Source organism: Schistocerca nitens, chromosome 4 (assembly GCF_023898315.1).
Source record: "Schistocerca nitens isolate TAMUIC-IGC-003100 chromosome 4, iqSchNite1.1, whole genome shotgun sequence".
Taxonomy (NCBI): Eukaryota; Metazoa; Arthropoda; class Insecta; order Orthoptera; family Acrididae; genus Schistocerca; species Schistocerca nitens.
The window spans coordinates 777866560-777888480 of record NC_064617.1 but is presented as its reverse complement, the minus strand read 5'-3'; the positions used below and the strand labels follow the sequence as shown (position 1 = coordinate 777888480).

Below are 21921 nucleotides of genomic sequence, written 5' to 3'. Positions count from 1 at the left end.
TCAGTCCCTAAGCTTAGACACTACTTAACCTAAGGGCAAACACACACACCCATGCCTGAGGGAGGACTCGAACCTCCGCCGGGACCAGCCGCACACAGCTTCTAGTCTAAGGCCAAATAAAGCTCTCAGCTGTTCCTTTCTCCCAGAGATATCATAAATGAAATATAATTAGAAAGCCTGTATGAAGCTTGACAGGAATGTAGAGTATTTTCTTTTATTGCACCAAAAGAAATGCTCTGATGAGTCAACTGGAGCTGCAACTCACTTCGAAATATAGGTATCCGGGTTTGACAACTTTCTGAGAATGTCGAAGTTAGCTTGAAAATCGAAGGCGATTCGCATGAGCAGATTGCCTCCAGAATTGAGTGTTACTCCTGTTCTTTCAACACAAAAAAATTCAGTGTAAACAAAAACATCAATGGCCGTGCGGTAAAAGCAAGATGAAACAGATAGGACAGGCAACAAGTATTCCTTTCGCCACTACGGAATGCGGTATCGCAGAACACGAATCCAGCCGACGCAAGCGCCACATGCGGGGGCGCCGCGAAACACACGGCAGCGCGCCGCCTATAAGCGACGCCGAGCGCGGCAGTTTTCCAGTGCTGCGTCTGACGCCTCATGGAGCGCAACAGTCGGAGATTCGCAGCTTCTGCGCCTCGCTTGTAAGTACCACACGCAATATGAATTCGGCGAAGCAGTTGTCCGTAGAAGGCATGATTAGTGTATTTAATTAGATGTAGCCACTGACAGCAGCTTGCCTTTGGCGTTCAATGCGAAGATAAAACATACAAATGTATCGATGTTATTTTCCACTTTACTGTCAACTTTAAAAATTAAGTACAACCTTCTCCTTCTTGCTTTCAAAATGTCATCTACCTCGACAAACAGAATAGTGAACTATGTCGAATTTCAAACAATAATTATCTTCCAATATGGACACTGTTGCTGGAGTGGGTTATGTCTAGATAAGATGAAAGACCCATATGCTAATTAAGTGTGCTAAACGTTATGTCAACGTTTAAAACGGCACGTACACACATCGTATGCGAATCTCAGTGAGATGATAATATAGCAGATAACTCACAAATACTGCGGGACACGCAGTGAAGTAGCAGACACATTCTGACCTGTGTTTGTTGTGAGCACACGTTTTCCGCAAAAACGAAATGTGTCAGTACTTCTCATTTGACTATATATGTTTATAACTCCTTTTTGTCGGCCGTCAGCAACCTTTAGTCTTTTCTTGTGTGGGGCACCACACTCATATAGTTATTAAAGGTAATTTTGAAGTTTTCGCCTTGACTGTTTATCACAAGTACTCAATTTATTATATCATGCATGATTCACCAATTTAGGCCTTACAGGCAATATATAATAAACTGAGAAGTTGCGGGCCGGCCAGAGTGGCCGTGCGGTTCTAGGCGCTACAGTCTGGAACCGCGCGACCGCTACGGTCGCAGGTTCGAATCCTGCCTCGGACATGGATGTGTGTGACGTCCTTAGGTTAGTTAGGTTTAGGTAGTTCTAAGTTCTAGGGGACCGATGACCTCAGATATTAAGTCCCATAGTGCTCAGAGCCATTTGAACCATTTTTGAATTTTGAGAACTTGCGAAAAACAGCCGAGGTAGAACATTTTAAAATGACCTTCAATCCTTGATTCCCACTGATGAAAACTGTCGCACTGTGCTCTTTACTCCCAGAATGCACAGAGTAAGTTATTTTGTCGCAGCATAATTTAAGTACAAACATTAACTTATAGGCTGAAATGTACTCTAACTCATGGGGAATTTGGCCTCTTTCCTGTTTAAAATGGAGTTACATGAGAGTTGCCACAATGTGTAGTAGCTATTTAAGGCAACAGAGTGAAAGATATTGCGTTTAAGTCTAGAGCTTTCTGCTGAGGAATACAAACGATGTACAATTATAAACTTTTATAGGTTTCATAAGAAAATGTAAATTCTGGGAAAACGATTTGTGTTAGATCTGAGATCAGTGAGGGACCTATAGGATAACTACTTCCTGTAGGGTAATGGAAGAAAAGTGTAGACCATTCAGATGTAGTTGTAGTTAAGACAGTTGGGGAAGAGTGGGTCTCAGATTCCAGTTCCACCATCCCATACTTTCCTTCAAGTCACCAAATCACTTAAGATGAGCGCAAGACAGTTCCTTCTCCATCCTTGCCCACTCTGAGCTTCTGCTCCACCATAATAACCTCGTCGTCGGTGGAACGTCAAAATTTAGGTTTTCTCTGCGTGCCTCTACCGGTTTGAGCTAGCGCCACGTATCACGTGTTCGACTCTCGTAGCAATCTTAGGTATCCATTTCAAAGATTTCGTCACCATGTATGTATTCACAACTTGGAAGAATCAAACCCATGAGTAACGGTTGTAAACAAAACGATCGAGGGCATACATTAATGCACTATAACAATTAAAATTAATGTGCACTTACAAAATGAATAATAAGACACGTGAGCTGCCTATATGACCAATGACATTTTTCCAGTACAGATTGTCTTTCTGTTTTGTACGAACCATAAGAACGATGAACGTGTTACTCATGAAGATTGTTATAGATGAAGCAGCGTAATGAGAATGTGAAATTCGAAATAAAGGGTTTCACTAATCAGCTACACACATCGCTCTAATCACTCGTTTCTGGGCAAAAAGTACCTCCTCCGACTGAACTGAAGCATCATGTAACCAAGCTAAGATAAACAAATGTGGGTGAATGACGAATAAGTTTGGTTATTATACGCACTACAGAAGTTCAGTACCTGGTACCGTTAATTAGTTTTCCTTACTCGGAGACAGGATTGGGTGCACTCAGCGTCGTGAGCATAATTATGGAAATACAAGAAAAAAGGGGTTTTAAGGTCAAAACACTGATTTTCTGACGATATACATCAGCAGGGCGCTTCAATAAAGGCTAGCCAGTACATCAGACGCAACAACAGTCAGCGAACTCGTTAGTGTTCTACGTACACAAGGATTTTGCTGAACTAGTTTCCACGTGTAAGTTTCATTAGCCGTTTAGTTGGGCGTAAGGCACATGAAACATTAAGACTTCCGTAAAATACTTGGAAAGTTTCTTTTAACAAATTCATCCACTACGAATTAAATATATTCGGTTGCTTTACTTACTAATTACTTTACCATCTATGAGAATTATATATTAGCCCTAACTGGAATTTATGCTATGTTTCTCATGCAAGTGTCAGTAAATGTTTGATGTATATGTTGCTGTAGTATGTAGCCTGCAATAGGAGACGCCTCGACGCAAACGTACAAGATGACAGAAATGGGATGGTTTCCCGTGCGCAACAATAAGTTGTTTATGGTTTTGGACTGTAGAGCATCTTTATTGTAAGCGTTTGCTGAAATTATAACATTATTATTTTTAATTTTGAAAATTTTACTGTACAATGATTCTTATACCGTATGTTTCTATGTATAGGTCGACTGAATATGACGTGCCATCGAAACTAATTCAAGTAAAGACTGTATCTTTGCAGCATCTTCTTAGTGGTTGTTAAATAATGACTTTTTTCAAATGTTTGGGAGCAGCTGAACACTGCTTAGAGAAACAATTTTGGTTAGATTATTGACATCAATTGCAGCTAGCTCATTGTGCAGTCACAGACTGTGAACATCTTGGCATGGAATAAGGGAGGCCCCTGGGGAATATTCTTCCACGCAGCATTTGCGCGAGTCCTCAAGCCAGCAACAGGGATAACTACAGTTCCTGCCGAACGGTATCTTCCACGTGGAACAGTAAGAGCGAACTAGACGCCGTGCCTCAAAGACAGCTTACACATTTATCGCCACATATAGCCTGCGAACACAGGAGTCGATCTTGAGTTTGAGAAGTACATGTGTATTGCAACTGATTCAACCCTTATGTATAAATATAATAGTTAGAAACTCTCACGACTTTAACATCACCAAATCTAACCCCCGCGAGTTCGCAGAAGTGTCGCTACAGGACGTGGCACAGACTCGACTAATGTCTGAAGTAGTGCTGGAGGCAACTGACACCATGGATCCTGCAGGGCTGTCCATAAAGCAGTAAGAGTAAGAGGGAGTGGAGATCTCTTCTGAACAGCACGTTGCATGGCATCACATATACGCTCAATAATGTTTATGTCTGGGAAGTTTGGAGGCCAGCGGTAGTGTTTGAACTCAGAAGAGTGTTCCTGGAGCCACTCTGTAGCAATTCTGGACGTGTGGGGTGTCGCATTGTCCTGCTGGAATTGCCCAAGTCCGTCGGAATGCGCAATGGACATGAATGGATGCAGGTGATCAGACAGGATTCTTTCGTACGTGTCACCTGTCAGAGTCGTATCTAACGTATCAAAGGTCCCATATAACTCCAACTGCACAGACTCCACGCCATTACAGAGACTCAACAGCTTGAACAAGCCCCTGCTGACATGCAGGGTCCATGGATTCATGAGGTTGTCTCCATACCCGTACACATCTACCCGCTCGATAAAAATTGAAAAGAGACTCGTTCTATCAGGCAACATGTTTCCAGTCATCAACAGTCCAATGTCTGTGTTGATGTGCCCAGGCAAGGCGTAAAGCTTTGTGTCGTGCAGTCATCAAGGGTACAAGAGTGGGCCTTCGGCTCCGAAATCCCATATCGATGATGTTTCGTTGAATGGTTCGCACGCTGACACTTGTTGATGGCCCACCACTGAAATCTGCAGGAGTTTGCGGATGGGTTGCACTTCTGTCATGTTGAACTATTCTCTTTAGTCGTCTTTGGTCCCGTTCTTGCATGATGTTTTTCCGGCCGCAGTGATTGGACATCTGAACCTTTAACAGATTCCTGATATTCACGGTACATTCGTGAGATGGCCGTAAGGGAAAACCCTCACTTCATCGCTACCTGGAAGAATGTATGTCCCATCGCTCGTGCGCCGATTTTAACTCCACGTTCAGCTTCACTTAAATCTTGATAACTTTCCATTGTAGTAGCAGTAAACGATCTAACACTGCATCGGACACTTGTTGTCTTGTATAGGCAATGCCGACCGCAGCGCCATATGCTGCCTGTTTACATATGTCTGTGTTTGCATGAGCATGCCTATACCAGTTTCTTTGGTGCTCCAGTGTATAAAAGGGCCCGTGATGCTGTGACTTCATTATGAGTTGCCTTCAATAAGCAGAAGTAAAAGTCGTATGTTGTATCCAATGGGACCCCCAGCATTGCACACACAAGCAGACGGAACTTGTCCAAAATCAACGTATTTTGACACTCAAACTAGCAGCGGACATCTAACGATGAATATCGAGCCGGAACTGTGGATTAGACTGAATAGCCAGTTATTCAGGAAGGAAAGAAGGAAGACACCGTCGAGGTCATTCGATAACGGGGCACAAGCTCATACTGAAGGACGGTGGGGAGCGAAATAGTTAATGTTATCGAAGGAACCAACACGCAATTGACTTAAGTGATTTAGAGCAATAACTGAAAACCTAAACTGATTCCTCATGCGCACTGCTATAGTTGCACCGTGCCCTATGAACGCCATGTCGCATTCGAAATGAATAGCATGTTGATACTGCGTCCTTTGACGTCTTGGTATTCGTTCTCACGTTTCCTCTCTGACGATTGTTCGCTGACAGTATAGTATCGCACCGATCCTTCCGGACTCAAAAGAGATGGTGTTGCCGTATGTTCGTGTGCGAAATCGCTCCACGAACTCACAGCTGTTACACTGATATATAAGGGGCAGTCAAATGAAAACGAGAGAGATGCAAAAAAAGTAAGTAAACTATGTATTATTTCAGAAGTAATGGCCATTACTGTTAATATTTTAATCCGACTGTGAGCAAGACGATCAGTGCCTTCATGGAAAAATGTTTGCGGTTGCCATGGAATTATGAATGTACCCGGGCGTGCACTTCTTTGTCCGAAGCAAATCGACGGCCACGAATGTCTTTCTTCAGGTCTCCAAAAATACGTAAATCGCATGGGGAGGGTTCGGGACTGTATGATGGATGTGTAAGGGCTTCCCAGCGAAACTTCAGCAACGTACTCTAAACAACCCCGTGTTTCAAGGTTATTCCCCTTTCGCTGCAGAAGTTTCTTTGGGGCACATGTCCCACATCTCTCCATCCGAGTTTCATATTTTAGGAGTCCTGAAGAAAGATATTCGTGGCCGTTGATTTTCTTCGGACGGGTGCACGCTTGGTTGCTATCATGATTCCATGACAACCGCAAACATTTTCCATGAATGCATTGACCGTCTTGTCTCGCAATGGGATAAATTTATGAACAGTTATGGCGACTACTTTTGAAATAATGAACAGCTTACTTTCTTTTTTCCATCTGTCTTGTTTTCATTTGAGTGCCTCATATGCATATGAACCAAGTTCGAAAACATTCAGGTTGTTGTCGGCTTGAGCCAATTTTCATAACCGTTAGTATAACGCTGTCCCAGAGACTAGTATTAATCATGTGGTAGGCGTGAAGATTATTCATTCTTTGCTCTCTCTTTTTCAGTTGAACATTTGGCATTCACAGAATCGAATATCTGAGTTGCTGCCGAAACGTCTAGTCTTTATCTCAATTTCTTAAATATGCGCTTGTTTCTAATCTATACCTCCGCAAACAGGGCTCTGTGGTTCACTCTTCATGGAAGCCTTTGATATTACCTCAATGTGCTCAAAATGGCTCTGAGCACTATGGGACTTAACAGCGGAGGTCATCAGTCCCCTAGAACTCAGAACTACTTAAACCTAACTAACCTAAGGATATCACACCCATTCATGCCCGAGGCAGGATTCGAACCTGCGACCGTAGCGGTCGCGCGGTTCCAGACTGAAGCGCGTAGAACCACTCGGCCACTCCGGCCGGCTCAATGTGCGTAATATGCGGGCCACCGAACCTTTCTTTTTTCTTCATTCATCAAGTTACGTAATTTGTTCCGCGGACCAGAATAAATACCATAAAACCTTTAAAAAATACATTCATCAGTTTTTCTAACGCCTGCTTCACAGTATAGCTGTGTTATACAGGGTGGTCCATTGATAGTGACCGGGCCAAATATCTCACGAAATAAGCATCAAACGAAAAAACTACAAAGAACGAAACTTGTCTAGCTTGAAGGGGGAAACAAGATGGCGCTATGGTTGACCCGCTAGATGGCGATGCCATAGGTCAAACGGATATCAACTGCGTTTTTTTAAATAGGAACCCCCATGTTTATTACATATTCGTGTAGTACGTAAAGAAATATGAATGTTTTAGTTGGACCACTTTTTTCGCTTTGTGATAGATGGCGCTGTAATAGTCACAAACGTATAAGTACGTGGTATCACGTAACATTCCGCCAGTGCGGACGGTATTTGATTCGTGATACATTACCCGTGTTACAATGGACCGTTTACCAATTGCGGAAAAGGTCGATATCGTGTTGATTTAAGGCTGTTGTGATCAAAATCCCCAACGGGCGTGTGCTATGTATGCTGCTCGGTATCCTGGACGACATCATCCAAGTGTCCGGACCGTTCGCCGGATAGTTACGTTATTTAAAGAAACAGGAAGTGTTCAGCCACATGTGAAACGTCATCCACGACCTGCAACAAATGATGATGCCCAAGCAGGTGCTTTAGCTGCTGTCGCGGCTAATCCGCACATCAGTAGCAGACAAATTGCGCGAGAATCGGGAATCTCAAAAACGTCGGTGTTGAGAATGCTACATCAACATCGATTGCACCCGTACCATATTTCTATGCACGAGGAATTGCATGGCGGCGTCTTTGAACGCCGTGTACAGTTCTGCCACTGGGCACAAGAGAAATTACGGGACGATGACAGATTTTTTGCACGCGTTCTATTTAGCTACAAAGCGTCATTCACCAACAGCGGTAACGTAAACCAGCATAATATGCACTATTGGGCAACGGAAAATCCACGATGGCTGCGGCAAGTGCAACATCAGCGACAATGGCGGATTAATGTATGGTGTGGCATTATGGGAGGAAAGATAATTGGCCCCCATTTTATGGATGGCAATCTAAATGGTGCAATGTATGCTGATTTCCTACGTAATGTTCTACCGATGTTACTACAAGATATTTCACTGCATGACAGAATGGCGATGTACTTCCAACATGATGGATGTCCGGCACATAGCTTGCGTGCGGTTGAAGCGATATTCAAAAGCATATTTCATGACAGGTGGATTGGTCGTCGAAGCACCATACCATGGCCCGCACGTTCACCGGATCTGACGTCCCCGGATTTCTTTCTGTGGGGAAAGTTGAAGGATATTTGCTATCGTGATCCACCGACAGCGCCTGACAGCATGCGTCAGCGCATTGTCAATGCATGTGCGAACATTACAGAAGGCGAACTACTTGCTATTGGGAGGAATGTCGTTCCACGTATTGCCAAATGCAATGAGGTTGACGGACATCATTTTGAGCATTTATTGCATTAATGTGGTATTTACAGGTAATCACGCTGTAACAGCATGCGTTCTCAGAAATGATAAGTTCACAAAGGTATATGTATCACATTGGAACAACCGAAATAAAATGTTCAAACGACCTATGTTCTGTATTTTAATTTAAAAAACCTACCTGTTACCAACTGTTCGTCTAAAATTGTGAGCCATATGTTTGTGACTATTACAGCGCCATCCATCACAAAGCGAAAAAAGTGGACCAACTAAAACATTCATATTTCTTTACGTACATATGTAATAAAAAATGGGGGTTCCTATTTAAAAAAAAACCGCAGTTGATATTCGTTTGACCTATGGCAGCACCATCTAGCGGGCCAACCATAGCGTCATCTGGTTTCCCCCTTCAAGCTAGACAAGTTTCGTTCTTTGTAGTTTTTTCGTTTGACGCTTATTTCGTGAAATATTTGGCTCGATCACGATCAATGGACCACCCTGAATAGGCCAATACCTATACATGGAAAAAATTTGGAGTGTGTCAAAATATTGATTAGTGTTTGAGTTGTATTATACATGGTTTTAATGCCAAATTTGAAGATACTATTCACGATATGCAACAGTTTCTTTCTGGAAACATACGAAGAAATTATAATGTGAAAACTGCGGCTGTTATAACTGTTGTAGTGTGACATGGATTTTGACACAGCAAAATACGTAAATAAGAGGAAGATCGGGATTAAGATTCTTATGGCATGTTGTAGGAACAAGTCAAAGGTCTTGATACGACAGTTTAACGCAAAATAGGAAACAGACTTTGACAAATACAAAGCTACCAAAGAAATGGATCACACATCCGCAATCAGCTTCTGTAGAAAGGCAGCTGTTGAAAACCTAAGGTAAGAAAATATTTTGACCGATCTCAGAGAAGATGGAGTAATAAATGCATTAGTTTTATAGCGATAAAAATTATAGAGTCATCACAAGTTCCTGGCTTAACAGATATGCGTTGATAGAAATTTTTTGTTGCTATATTTCAATTGAGTCAGTATTTATGTTTGTTCGATTTGTCATCTTCGGCAGCAGCTGTTATATCAACTATTGTTGGGTGTTTGGTCTTAAGCTTCCTTCAAGTTTAGGGTCACCGTTACATTGCGTACAAAAGTGGCTCCTCTTCTTTCTTACAAAATTCTGTGCTCTTTTGCTGAAGAAGAGCTGAAGCAATTTCTTCAGTCAACCACATAATTTTACCCCTCCGTCTCACCCCCCTCGCCTCCCCAACCCCCTCCCCCCGAAAATAATTACGAGTACGGCCAGTTTTCTCTCTGTTAAAAAATAAAGCAAATGATATCATCTTCTCCCAGTTACCCTTCTTTCTTTCCTCCTATCTTCATTACTTGTGTTTTATGAAGTTTCTCTTTCAATATCTTTCACCCCTCGCCTCATGCCCATTGCTGCTAGCGCTCTGTCTGTAATATATCTTTACTGTACGTGAACGAGTATACATTGTGTTTTTTTTCTGGTCTATTTGTGTCATAGTATTATCTGAATGTTGGATTGTATGTTAGATGTACCAGACTTGAAATTATTGACTATAAAATCCGTTATTGTAACCGTGGTCTCTAATCTGCGATCCACTTTCAAATTGATGAAGGCCAAAATTTTAATCGGATTTTATAAATTAATAATTTTATCAGTTAAAGGCAAAGTTAGTCACAGTATCCGATCTGAACACAGAATCACTCGCTCTCTGCAGCCGGCAGAATTACGATTAGAAAGAGTGCAATTGTGTAATTGCGTGCCATTTGCGCGACTCGTATTTACGCCCTTCTCTGCGTGCCTGCGTGATAAACTGTCTGTGGATGTTTTCTAAATACGCATTTGATTTCGTTGAAAACTTCCGATGTTTCATAAATCTTATAGCTAGAAAAGTTTTTCACCGCTGTTGCGAAGCTCTTAATTTATGTGACGAAGCAGTGCATTTATCAAGCGAATGCCACAGTTTAACATATATTCTGTGTTTTATGAACCGGGAGATAATGGTCATTACCTACTTTAATACCGAATCGTGTCAAATACGCACAGCATCATTTGGTACGTGATGGGTACATTAATTATTAAAATGGCATTATACTACATATGTTTGATTGGAATTGGAGTATTAATGATAAAGCTGTATCGTTGAAGCGGGCGATTACCCCTTTAAGAATTTAAAGCTTGGTGTATCGATTACAGTAGTACCTACACCTGGTTAGCCTTATCGTACGAAATTTAGCAGCGACACTGTCAGCGCTTCTTCACCACAAATTAATAATAATGACACATCTGTAGGTTTAGGCCAATTATTGTGAAATTAGTACAGGGCCTGAGCTACAAGGTACCTTGGTTAAGGCAGTCGATCACATTAGGGAAGAACAGAATTCAAATCCCTGTCCAGTCACCCTCATTTAAGTTTTCAGTTGCTTCTCTTAATCATTGAAAGAGACTGTTGGAACAGTTCCTTAAAGTAGCCGATTAGGAAATTCCTGGCGGATTGAAACTGTGTGCCGGACTGAGACCCGAACTCGGAACTTTGCCTTTCGAGGTCAAGTGCTCTGCCAATGGAGGAACCCGAGCGTAACTCATGATCCGCCCTCACAGCTTTACTTCCGTCAATATCTCATCCCCTACCTACAAGACTGCTGGTCCAGCACACAGTTTTAAGCTGCTAGGAAATTTTCTAGCTGCGCACATTCTAGGCCAGTGTGGTTTGTATTAAATTCTCCCTAGTCGTTGAATATGGGGTGTCTTGGAAATCTGCTTTCTCGGATCGTTAGACAGCAATTTAAGCAAATCGTATTAATGGGTTTTATTACGAAAAGTAAATGACAAACTTCACTTTGAGAATTACATATCTGAGTCGTAAGCAAAGGGCGACATGCAAAATAAGAAAGCTCTTCTGTGTATACAATTCTTAAATCGCTGTGCGGCGGCGCGGTTCTTACCGTCCCTTTACGACTAACCTGCACCTACCTGTGAACATTGTCTCAGCATATCATCAGTAGGGAAGCCGAGCGAAACCTACTGTACTTCGACGTGAACCAGGCTGCAATTAAAGTCACTAATCTTCGTTTCGGGAGAAAGTTTTCACACGAAATGAAAGGTTGGAAATTTTGTCCTTAATTAATATATTCTGAAACTTAGGTGAACAAGTATCACTGCCGAGCCCGTGCTAGTCTCAACACAGTCACTCACAATCCCTTTCACTCACGTTAGCAAGTTTATGGTGTTGCATTTCCCGAAAACGTAATAGCTTCAAAAATACGGATTGTTTTTTATTGAGAATGCTCGCCAAATAGTAAGTCTGTCGGTACCTAATGCAGTCACAGTTTTTAGCCACTGACCTGCTCAATACGCCACGCGCAATTTATGTCTTTTCTCGTCACAAAATTCACTTAAAAATTCCGAAATTTCTACACACCCATCGGAATAATTATGCCGTCACTGTACAACACTTTTGATGTATGAAACACTGCTAGATCCGGCAACTTATAATTTCCATCGGAACTACTACTACACACGTCCGAAGTGTTTCATGGCTAGGCTCCGACTCCTCTCTAGAATACTCTGTCTTCTCTACCAGCAGAGAAAGGCGCGCGAATAATATTGCTTTACCATTGGTCAGTTTACTCAACAGCCAATAGCAATGCAACATTCTCCTGCGTCAGTCCGCGCTTTTCATCAATAACCAATCGCAAAATAGTAAACCTAACGACTGCATTTTTTACCGACGTAATTATCTAATATGCTGAAGTTTTGTTTATGCATAAAGTTATTTACTATTGTTATTTATACCTGAATTAACTTTCCCTTTACCATAAACTTTACACATCTATTCTTCAAAAATCCCCTTTGTCCACATCCATACTTCTTCGAAATGTTCCCACACTAAATCCCACTACATAACTCGTTAAACAATTATCTTCATATTAACCTTAAACCACACTCACGCATCTTTCATACTGCTAAAACACATTTATAACATTTTACCTGCACAAAAAGACATAACAACATTTCATGAAAATACTAGAACAGTTTATGAAAAACATTCTATTACTTTAGTGCACTCTAGTGGGCACAATCGAAACTAAATCAGTCCCCTATCCAATATTGTCCTCTATCGGCTGATACATAAACTACGTGCGCGTCCAGTCTCGCGTCACCATCTGCCACTATCCAGCTCTGAGACACATCTCCCACTTAACCGCCTCCAAGGCGGGATCGGTATACGGCGCTACGCCTCAGGTGCTATAAAAGTGCCTAATCTTGATGCTGCTGTAGAACCAGGCCGCGGCGAGCAGGGCGCGGCGCTTATATTGTCGTCACATAGAGGCCGCTGGTGTCGCGTTGTCGTCCTGGAGAGGGGTCGGCCAGCGTGCAAGTGGCTGATGTCTTCTTCATAGCCCTCTCTCCTCTCTCGTTCCCGACTGGCGTGCCGGCGTTTGACTTGACGCCGTAGCAGTTTGTTGTCCCAGTGCTAACTCAAATACACTACTGTTTGAACTAAGTGAAACACCAAGGCCAAGAGATGTGATCACAATGAAATTTCTTCCGTGGATTAGGGACATGGCTCTCCACAAATGATTAACATTACAGACCTGTACGTGCATGTGAGAGTGGACGTTAAGTACGGAGTAGCGCCACCACGTGCTGCAATCAGAGCCGCTAGACGCCGTTGCATGGAATCAAAGAGCGCCTGAATACGCTGCTGAAGAATACACTGCCACGCGGTTTGTAGCGCGTCCACAATACATCAATTGTGGCTGCAAGAGGACCTGAACGAACAAGTTGCCGACCCACCATATCCCAGACATGTTAGACGCTGATATGTCTCTCCAGTGGGCAGACCAGGGAAGCAGTGGTACCCGTCTTTCTTCGCAGAAGTCTTGCACATTCCTCGCGACATGTGGTCGGGCGTTCTCCTGCTGAAATATGGCATGTGGAACGGCCTGCAGGAGGGGCAGCGCCTCGGGCTGTGAAACTTCCCCGATGTAGCGGTAGGTGTTCAGATTGGCCTCAAGACGTAGGAGGCTTAATCATGTGCTATAGGCAATGACGCCTCATTTGGCGTTTGTCCGTTATGCCGCTCGATAATACAGTGTGCCCCGTTTCTTTCGCCACGGCGGCGTCGAAAGCGTATGGGGCCATCAGTGTAGAATAAGTTGAAGCCGGACTTATCTGAAAACACTTCATTTTGCTACTCAGCACGTCCGTGTCGGCGATCACGTGCCCATTTCAGTCAGCGGCGTTAGTGGGTTCTGGTCAATGGATGCCAACACCTACGGTCGCAGGTTCGAATCCTGCCTCGTGCATGGATGTGTGTCATGTCCTTATGTTAGTTAGGTTTAAGTAGTTCTAAATTCTAGGCGACTGATGACCTCAGAAGTTAAGTCGCATAGTGCTCAGAGTCATTTGAACCATTTTTGATGCCAACACGGAGGCGTGCGTGCACCAGCCGAGCCGACGGAAGACGGCATCGGAACGTCGACGCAGTCATGCCCACACTCGTTAAAGTGCTCCAACATTGCGCCAACGTTGCTGTTCTGTAGGTTACGGCCAAGCGGACAACACTGCGATCATCTCGCGCTGTAGCCACATTGTCTGGTCCAGTGCCCTACCGGCGTTCTATACAGCCCTCTTCTCTCCACTGGTTCCACATACGCTTTTCCACATACGCTTCACTGTTGAAGCACCGTGCCCAGAACGAGCCACAGTGTTACGGAACAACAGAGACCAATGACTCTGCCCCGTTCGAACGTACTCACATGCCGATATTCCACCCTGTGAAGTCGGCAAGGCATAGTTCCATTTGGTTGCACGTTTCCACCTCGTGTAGCGCCTCCGGCACCTACTGAGCGTTCCGTAACGCTGAACTGTCTGGTCACACAAAAGAGGGCGCTGTTGCGCTAGTGCACGCCACCTCTGCCATTAAAATCACTTGTTACGGTTCTGCTGTTCTACACGTTCCCTTATTGCGACGTGTTGCAGACCAATGATTCTGAGTGTTTCACTTTTTACAAACAGTAGTGTAGTATTCGACATCTAATGCCCTACATTTGGAAGATGCGTTAACAATAGACTATGCTACATGCAGTTTTTTTACTGCCTGCTCAAGAATAGTCGCTGACGGTACAAAGGTAATTCAGTAAGTAAGATATGTCTAAGAGTAAACCATTCTGTCGAAATCGATATAAAATAAATCGGGGTCCAGCTCTAGGAGCCACTTAACTCCACGTCCTGTGCGTCAGCATCGGATATGAAGTGGAGACGTGAAATGTGGTTCTTTAATAGTCCAGAGAGATTAAAATGACTTGGTGCTACAGATACGGACTGAATGGAGGGTCTTCCAACACAGTCCGTCGGAAACATCGGAACAAATCATGCATAACAGAGGCTGTAAACGGTCAAAAGATGTAGAGCAACAACACAACACCTTTCGAAAGATATCTCGCTCGCCTTCTGCGAATCGCCTTCTACAATCTCTCCAGAGAGATATAACTGGCAGCATTCACGGAAATCAGTCAGTAGCAAACCACCGTGACCCAGAAGAGTGTGGCCATAACCTTCCTCTCTGATACTGAAGATTTCAGACAAGTGGTGTCCCAATGACAATAATGCTTCCTCGTCTCATCTGTAACAGGATGCACAAACTTTTCGTCACCCATGACGATGTAGCGCAGCAGCTGGACACCATCCGTCTAATACTGCATTAAGTGCTGGAAAGAGAACCCCATTCGCTTGGCTTTATTTTCGTTTGAGAGTTAATAGTCGTATCCTGCAAGGGCACGTCTTCCGGTAGCCCAGTGTGTGCACGATATACAATGGAGGTGTTGCGTTGCGTTCGTGTACACTCACATGGATCTGATGATCGAATTGAATCAACCAACCAATACGGCACAGTGTTACCATCTGAGGTGAACTTGTTTAGTGCCCTGAACTTTGCTCGTCTCAAACATCTAATCTGCTTTTACCTAATTCCTAGGAACTGCTTTCGTGACATTACACTCGTTCCTTTGACTTCCTCTCGTCGGCAATGAAACACAAAACCCTTTTTGCACTCCGCACGACAGTCACCTCTCAACTATATTTTTAAGCGCAGCGGCACCGCTACCTTCGTCCCCGGTAGAATTTAAAAGATGTATAGACAGCTATTAATAACATTATTCTCACGGGGTATTTACAAGAGAGAACTCTTGTTCAAAAAATGGCTCTGAGCACTATGGGACTCAACTGCTGAGGTCATTAGTCCCCTAGAACTTAGAACTAGTTAAACCTAACTAACCTAAGGACATCACAAACATCCATGCCCGAGGCAGGATTCGAACCTGCGACCGTAGCGGACTTGCGGTTCCAGACTGCAGCGCCTTTAACCGCACGGCCACTTCGGCCGGCTAGAACTCTTGTTACCTTGCTTACTAGACCACTCCTGTTTATGCTAGATAGTGATTCATACACCTACACTTTGCTGGCAACGTTCTTATGAAAAAATTATGGATGACGTCCTTAGAGATTAACATACGAAACTCGTGAAACGTAAGGACTCGAGTTCGAGCCACAATGTAGCACACTTTATTCAGCTGCCAGAAAGTCTCATTTCAGTTGACAGTCACTGCTTGGTGCAGTTGTCATTCTGGAAGTGAAAACTATCCAGAAAAAATATTTCTTAACGTTAGATGAGTAATCAGCCTTTCATAGTTCTTGACGGGCAACAGATATAACAAACATGAAAATTTTCAGCCTTCTTTATCAAGAGCGGACTGAGAGCAAGAACGAAGATGGTCCTCGAGTCTATGAGACTTGGTTCGGCTGCTAAGACATTCTCGTTCATCCTTAAATTTGCACCGAGCACAGTCGTGTGGTTAGGGTGCTGGACTTGTAGTCTGGAGAAGCGAAGTCCAAATTCCCAACATTGGTTTCCACGGTTTCAGCAGGTTACAGGACGATTCAAACACATCAGTCGCTTTGTCTTATTCTTCCCTAGCTGATCTAGTTCGTCGTATCTATGATTCAGTGCTGACAGTGTGCTTAATCCTGCTTCATCTTTTTAATAAAATGTGCACAGAAAAAAGAAAAGGAAGGCAGAACTTGCTCAAGCCCACCGCTGTTAGTTTTATTGATATGAAAGGTAATTTCGCGAACTACGAGAAGTTTCCATGATAAAGACTACCGTGAATAGTAAATTTTCAAAAATGCTTATTCTCAAACATATTCACCAAAAAGTTTTACACATATGCAATATTAGACCGATTAACGATTATCTCCAGATCATAAACTATTGAATCATAATATTCAACATTGTACCCTGTTGAGGTGGTGCATGATCAACTGGTAAGTTTTCTCTACGTTATCTGGGACCGGCTACGATGGAGTTCTCGAACTCTTTAATATTTTTTTTTCTTTCACGCATACTATGCTACTTTAATTTATTTGGGAATTTGTTTCTTACGTTATCGAGATTAATAATTTATTAGTAAGTTGAGATAAATCATGGACACCATAAAGGCATCAGGAGTGTAAAACATGCACATCAAAGATACTCTTGAAACAGTTTAAATAAAGTCAACGATCAATAACATTATTATCAAGATACGTTAAGCTAATACTGCGTGTCTTTAAAATCCAAGTTTGTGATTTAAATCGCAAATGAAGTCATAAGAGACAGCCGTGGGGAAAAATTCGGATTTTTTAGTCTAAATAAGTATTGTTTAAACCGGATTCCGGTATACTACAGATGAAACCTCGGATGACAGTAGCTTCTAATGACCAACTTTCAAGCGATCACTCTCTAAAGAGGGAACATATAGCAGAGGTTGCCTCAAATAAAAGTCCACGATGTTCTCTCAAAGGAACCGGGCCCATTTCTACAGAATACAAAAGGTGATTTTACACGTTTAACTCTGGAGTGAGAATGCACAGGGCGAAACCACTCGCCTACTACTTAACTTATTCCAAATACTTCTGAAACCTTTACATTATTGGTTTAGTGGATACAAATGAAATACTTTGGAAATACATTTTGAAACAAGGTTAGTGACAAGGTCAGAGAGCCTCACGTAATAAACGTACACTCCTGCAAAATGGAAAAAAGAACACATTGACACCGGTGTGTCAGACCCACCATACTTGCTCCGGACACTGCGAGAGGGCTGTACAAGCAATGATCACACGCACGGCACAGCGGACACACCAGGAACCGCGGTGTTGGCCGTCGAATGGCGCTAGCTGCGCAGCATTTGTGCACCGCCGCCGTCAGTGTCAGCCAGTTTGCCGTGGCATACGGAGCTCCATCGCAGTCTTTAACACTGGTAGCATGCCGCGACAGCGTGGACGTGAACCGTATGTGCAGTTGACGGACTTTGAGCGAGGGCGTATAGTGGGCATGCGGGAGGCCGGGTGGACGTACCGCCGAATTGCTCAACACGTGGGGCGTGAGGTCTCTACAGTACATCGATGTTGTCGCCAGTGGTCGGCGGAAGGTGCACGTGCCCGTCGACCTGGGACCGGACCGCAGCGACGCACGGCTGCACGCCAAGACCGTAGGATCCTACGCAGTGCCGTAGGGGACCGCACCGCCACTTCGCAGCAAATTAGGGACACTGTTGCTCCTGGGGTATCGGCGAGGACCATTCGCAACCGTCTCCATGAAGCTGGGCTACGGTCCCGCACACCGTTAGGCCGTCTTCCGCTCACGCCCCAACACCGTGCAGCCCGCCTCCAGTGGTGTCGCGACAGGCGTGAATGGAGGGACGAATGGAGACGTGTCGTCTTCAGCGATGAGAGTCGCTTCTGCCTTGGTGCCAATGATGGTCGTATGCGTGTTTGGCGCCGTGCAGGTGAGCGCCACAATCAGGACTGCATACGACCGAGGCACACAGGGCCAACACCCGGCATCATGGTGTGGGGAGCGATCTCCTACACTGGCCGTACACCACTGGTGATCGTCGAGGGGACACTGAATAGTGCACGGTACATCCAAACCGTCATCGAACCCATCGTTCTACCATTCCTAGACCGGCAAGGGAACTTGCTGTTCCAACAGGACAATGCACGTCCGCATGTATCCCGTGCCACCCAACGTGCTCTAGAAGGTGTAAGTCAACTACCCTGGCCAGCAAGATCTCCGGATCTGTCCCCCATTGAGCATGTTTGGGACTGGATGAAGCGTCGTCTCACGCGGTCTGCACGTCCAGCACGAACGCTGGTCCAACTGAGGCGCCAGGTGGAAATGGCATGGCAAGCCGTTCCACAGGACTACATCCAGCATCTCTACGATCGTCTCCATTGGAGAATAGCAGCCTGCATTGCTGCGAAAGGTGGATATACACTGTACTAGTGCCGACATTGTGCATGCTCTGTTGCCTGTGTCTATGTGCCTGTGGTTCTGTCAGTGTGATCATGTGATGTATCTGACCCCAGGAATGTGTCAATAAAGTTTCCCCTTCCTGGGACAATGGATTCACGGTGTTCTTATTTCAATTTCCAGGAGTGTATCTGTGTACAATCCACCTTAAATTCACCACTTCTGGTCTAATGTGGTACAGAGGAGAGTTCGTAGAGCGCAATAAGTATAGCTGTCGTAGCAGAGTATATTGCGTTAGCGATGAAGCACTCGGAAATGTTGAGCTCAATGCGTTCTTCTGCAAGGCGGCGTCTAAATTAGACACTCTGCTAGTTTTTGTATTCCCGCACCGTAGCTCACGATGGAAGGGACAAGGCTCCAATCCGCGTAAAATTACGAGCAACTGGAGCTGCAGCGAAAGCTCACTGGAAACGCCTTAAGCCCTCTGACTACTTCACTAAGGACGCCGAATGAGCATTAAAGGGCTACATCAGCTCCGTAATGAAGAGTGACACTGAAACAGTCTTAGCATATTAAGTGTTAGTACTCCATATATTTTGTTAAGTTGTAGAAACATTGGACGGTTGGAGAAGAAAGTACATTACTGATCACAAAAAGGCCAGAAGGAAGAAGAACCACGACATAAGCACATCCATCCAACTTGTTGACGAAGAATGGAAATGAAAATTGAGGATCTATTAGTTGATGGTGTTTGACTTTCGGAAAGGTAAAGAGACCAAAGAGGCAGCTCTAACGTTGCTATTGTTCATGGAAGCAAGGCTCAAGAAATATCTAAACAAGCACTTAGGATTTATCGGCCTGCAAAAAAGTTTGACAATTTAAAATGGTGCAATATTTTCGAAATTCTCAAGAAATCAGGCATAAGCTAGAACGAAAGACAGATAATATACAATATACACGAGAAAATGGTTCAAATGACTCTGAGCACTATGGGACTTAACATCTGTGGTCATCAGTCCCATAGAACTTAGAACTACTTAAACCTTACTAACCTAAGGACATCACACACATCCATGCCCGAGGCAGGATTCGAACCTGCGACCGTAGCAGTCGCGCTGTTCCGGACTGAGCGCCTAGAACCGCTAGACCACCGCAGCCGGCAATTTACACGAGAATAAGGATAGAAAAATAAGAATAGAAGAGGGTGCTCACATAAGAAAGGGTATAAGACAGGGATGCAGTGTTTCAGTCCTATTGTTCATTGTATAGGGTGATTATAATTAAAGTTAAACTTTCAAACCGCTGTAAAAATAACACCACTGGTCAGAATGATGTCAAATTGCAACGCAATATTATCGGAGAAAGGAAAACATATGACAGAAGAAAAGTAAATAATTACAAAATGTAGCAACAGATGGCACTTAAGCATCATAATTTAATAGTGGTCGACTACAAATGACAAATGAGTCATACAACAACGCCTAAGGTGAACGTTTGACGTTAAACAAACTGTACTATTCAGTGTGCATGGGTGTACAGGTATGATACTCTTAGTTACGTACGCCCATCCACCACGGCAAGGTCATATCACATCGGATGGGAAAAATCGGTTTTTAATTGCGCTGAGGCCAAAAACCGCATAAAAAGCATGAATCTCATAGGTTTTTAGTTGTCCGGAGTCCAAAAACCGCTTAAAAAGCATCAATCAAAATCAAATCGGATTATTAATTTCCGTGCGACTGGCGCAAAACATGTTCAGTATGCTGTCCATAGTTTTCTGCAACAAGTTGAAATAGAGAAACAGCATAACTGATGGAATGTTTCCGGGGTCACGTTCAGAATGTGTTGCGCAATGCGTGCCTTCAATTCAGCTAAGTTTGCAATCGGATCGCTGAACACAACATCTATCACATAGGCCCCATAGCCAGAAGTCACACGGATTAAGATCAGGTGATTGGGACGGCCAGGCTTTAGCATAATTCTAGCATTTCCGAAATGGTGCTTCACCAGCTGCTTAACTGGATTTTCAATGTGCAAAGGTGCGCCATGTTCTATAAAAATGATCCCATCTACACAGCCACGCTGTTGGAGAGCTGAAATGACTCGGTCGCGCAAAAGACACTCATAGCGCTTTTCAGTGACGGTGCAGGTAACAGGACCGGAAGCAACTGTCTGTTCGAAAAAATATGGCCCTACGATAAATGATGCCGTAAATCTGCATCACACAGTGACCTTTTCAGGATGATGTGGTACTGGCTGATTTGCGTGTGGATTTTCCGTTGCCCATATTCGACAATTCTGTGTATTGACATATCCTGTCAGATGGAAGTGGGCTTTGTCTCTCCACAAAATCTTCCATGGCCAATCATTGTCCACTTCCATGCGAGGAAGAAATTCTAAAACAAAGGACTCTTGCTGGCAGGTCAACATGAAGCAACTCGTTCACGTGGGTAATTTTAAATAGCTAGCAAAGAAGGATGTTTCGTAGGATTTTACGCACCGTGCTCACGAGTATGTCCAATGTCCGGGCAATTCTCCGTGCACCACACGTTTGCGCACCACCACCCGTCTTCTCCTGAATTGCTGTGGCCACTGCTTCCACTGACGTCGAATCGGTTCGTTTGCTTCCTCTACCCGGTTGCACACCGAAGGAATCCGTCTTTTCGAATTTCTGAATTATTTTCTGCAGACCCACGGCAGTCATCGGACCATCGACTTTTTTCAAACCGTTCAGTGTCCAGAACTTCTGCAGAGCGACGTTTGCAGTGAAACTTCCCCTTTGAACAATTTTACACGACTGTCCTTAAACTGACACACAATTTTTTTTTTTTAGCGCAACGCAATCTGACTTTAAATAATCTCTACAAGAGAATGGCCCTGACTAACATTAACCTGTACTTTTCACAAATCACTTACCTCACAAAAATCTTGGTTACTCCCACTACTGCAATACAGCTAGCGCCACTACTGCCAGCTAAATAAAAGATTCAAACTATGGAAGGCACTAACTACTGATAGGGATAGTTAGCAAATGAAAGATATTAATAGAGAACAAACATTGTATTTACCTTGATCTCATCATTTATAAATATAGCAGTTCATGACAAATTTCAAAACTCCGCCATCTCTCTCCCCACATCCACCACTGCTGGCGGCTCACCTCCA

The 21921-nt window shown here is 43.8% G+C and overlaps 1 protein-coding gene across 1 annotated transcript in view; it reads left to right on the top strand.

Annotated features, from left to right (window-relative positions):
* Window positions 1–605: 605 nt before the first annotated feature.
* Window positions 606–21921, top strand: part of LOC126252562 (spondin-1-like) — a 692355-nt gene continuing 671039 nt past the window's right edge. Inside the window, exon 1 of the mRNA XM_049953462.1 lies at window positions 606–662. Within this exon, the coding sequence (XP_049809419.1) occupies window positions 619–662 (44 nt within the window). The 5' untranslated portion in view covers window positions 606–618. The remainder of the gene's footprint in view (window positions 663–21921) is intronic.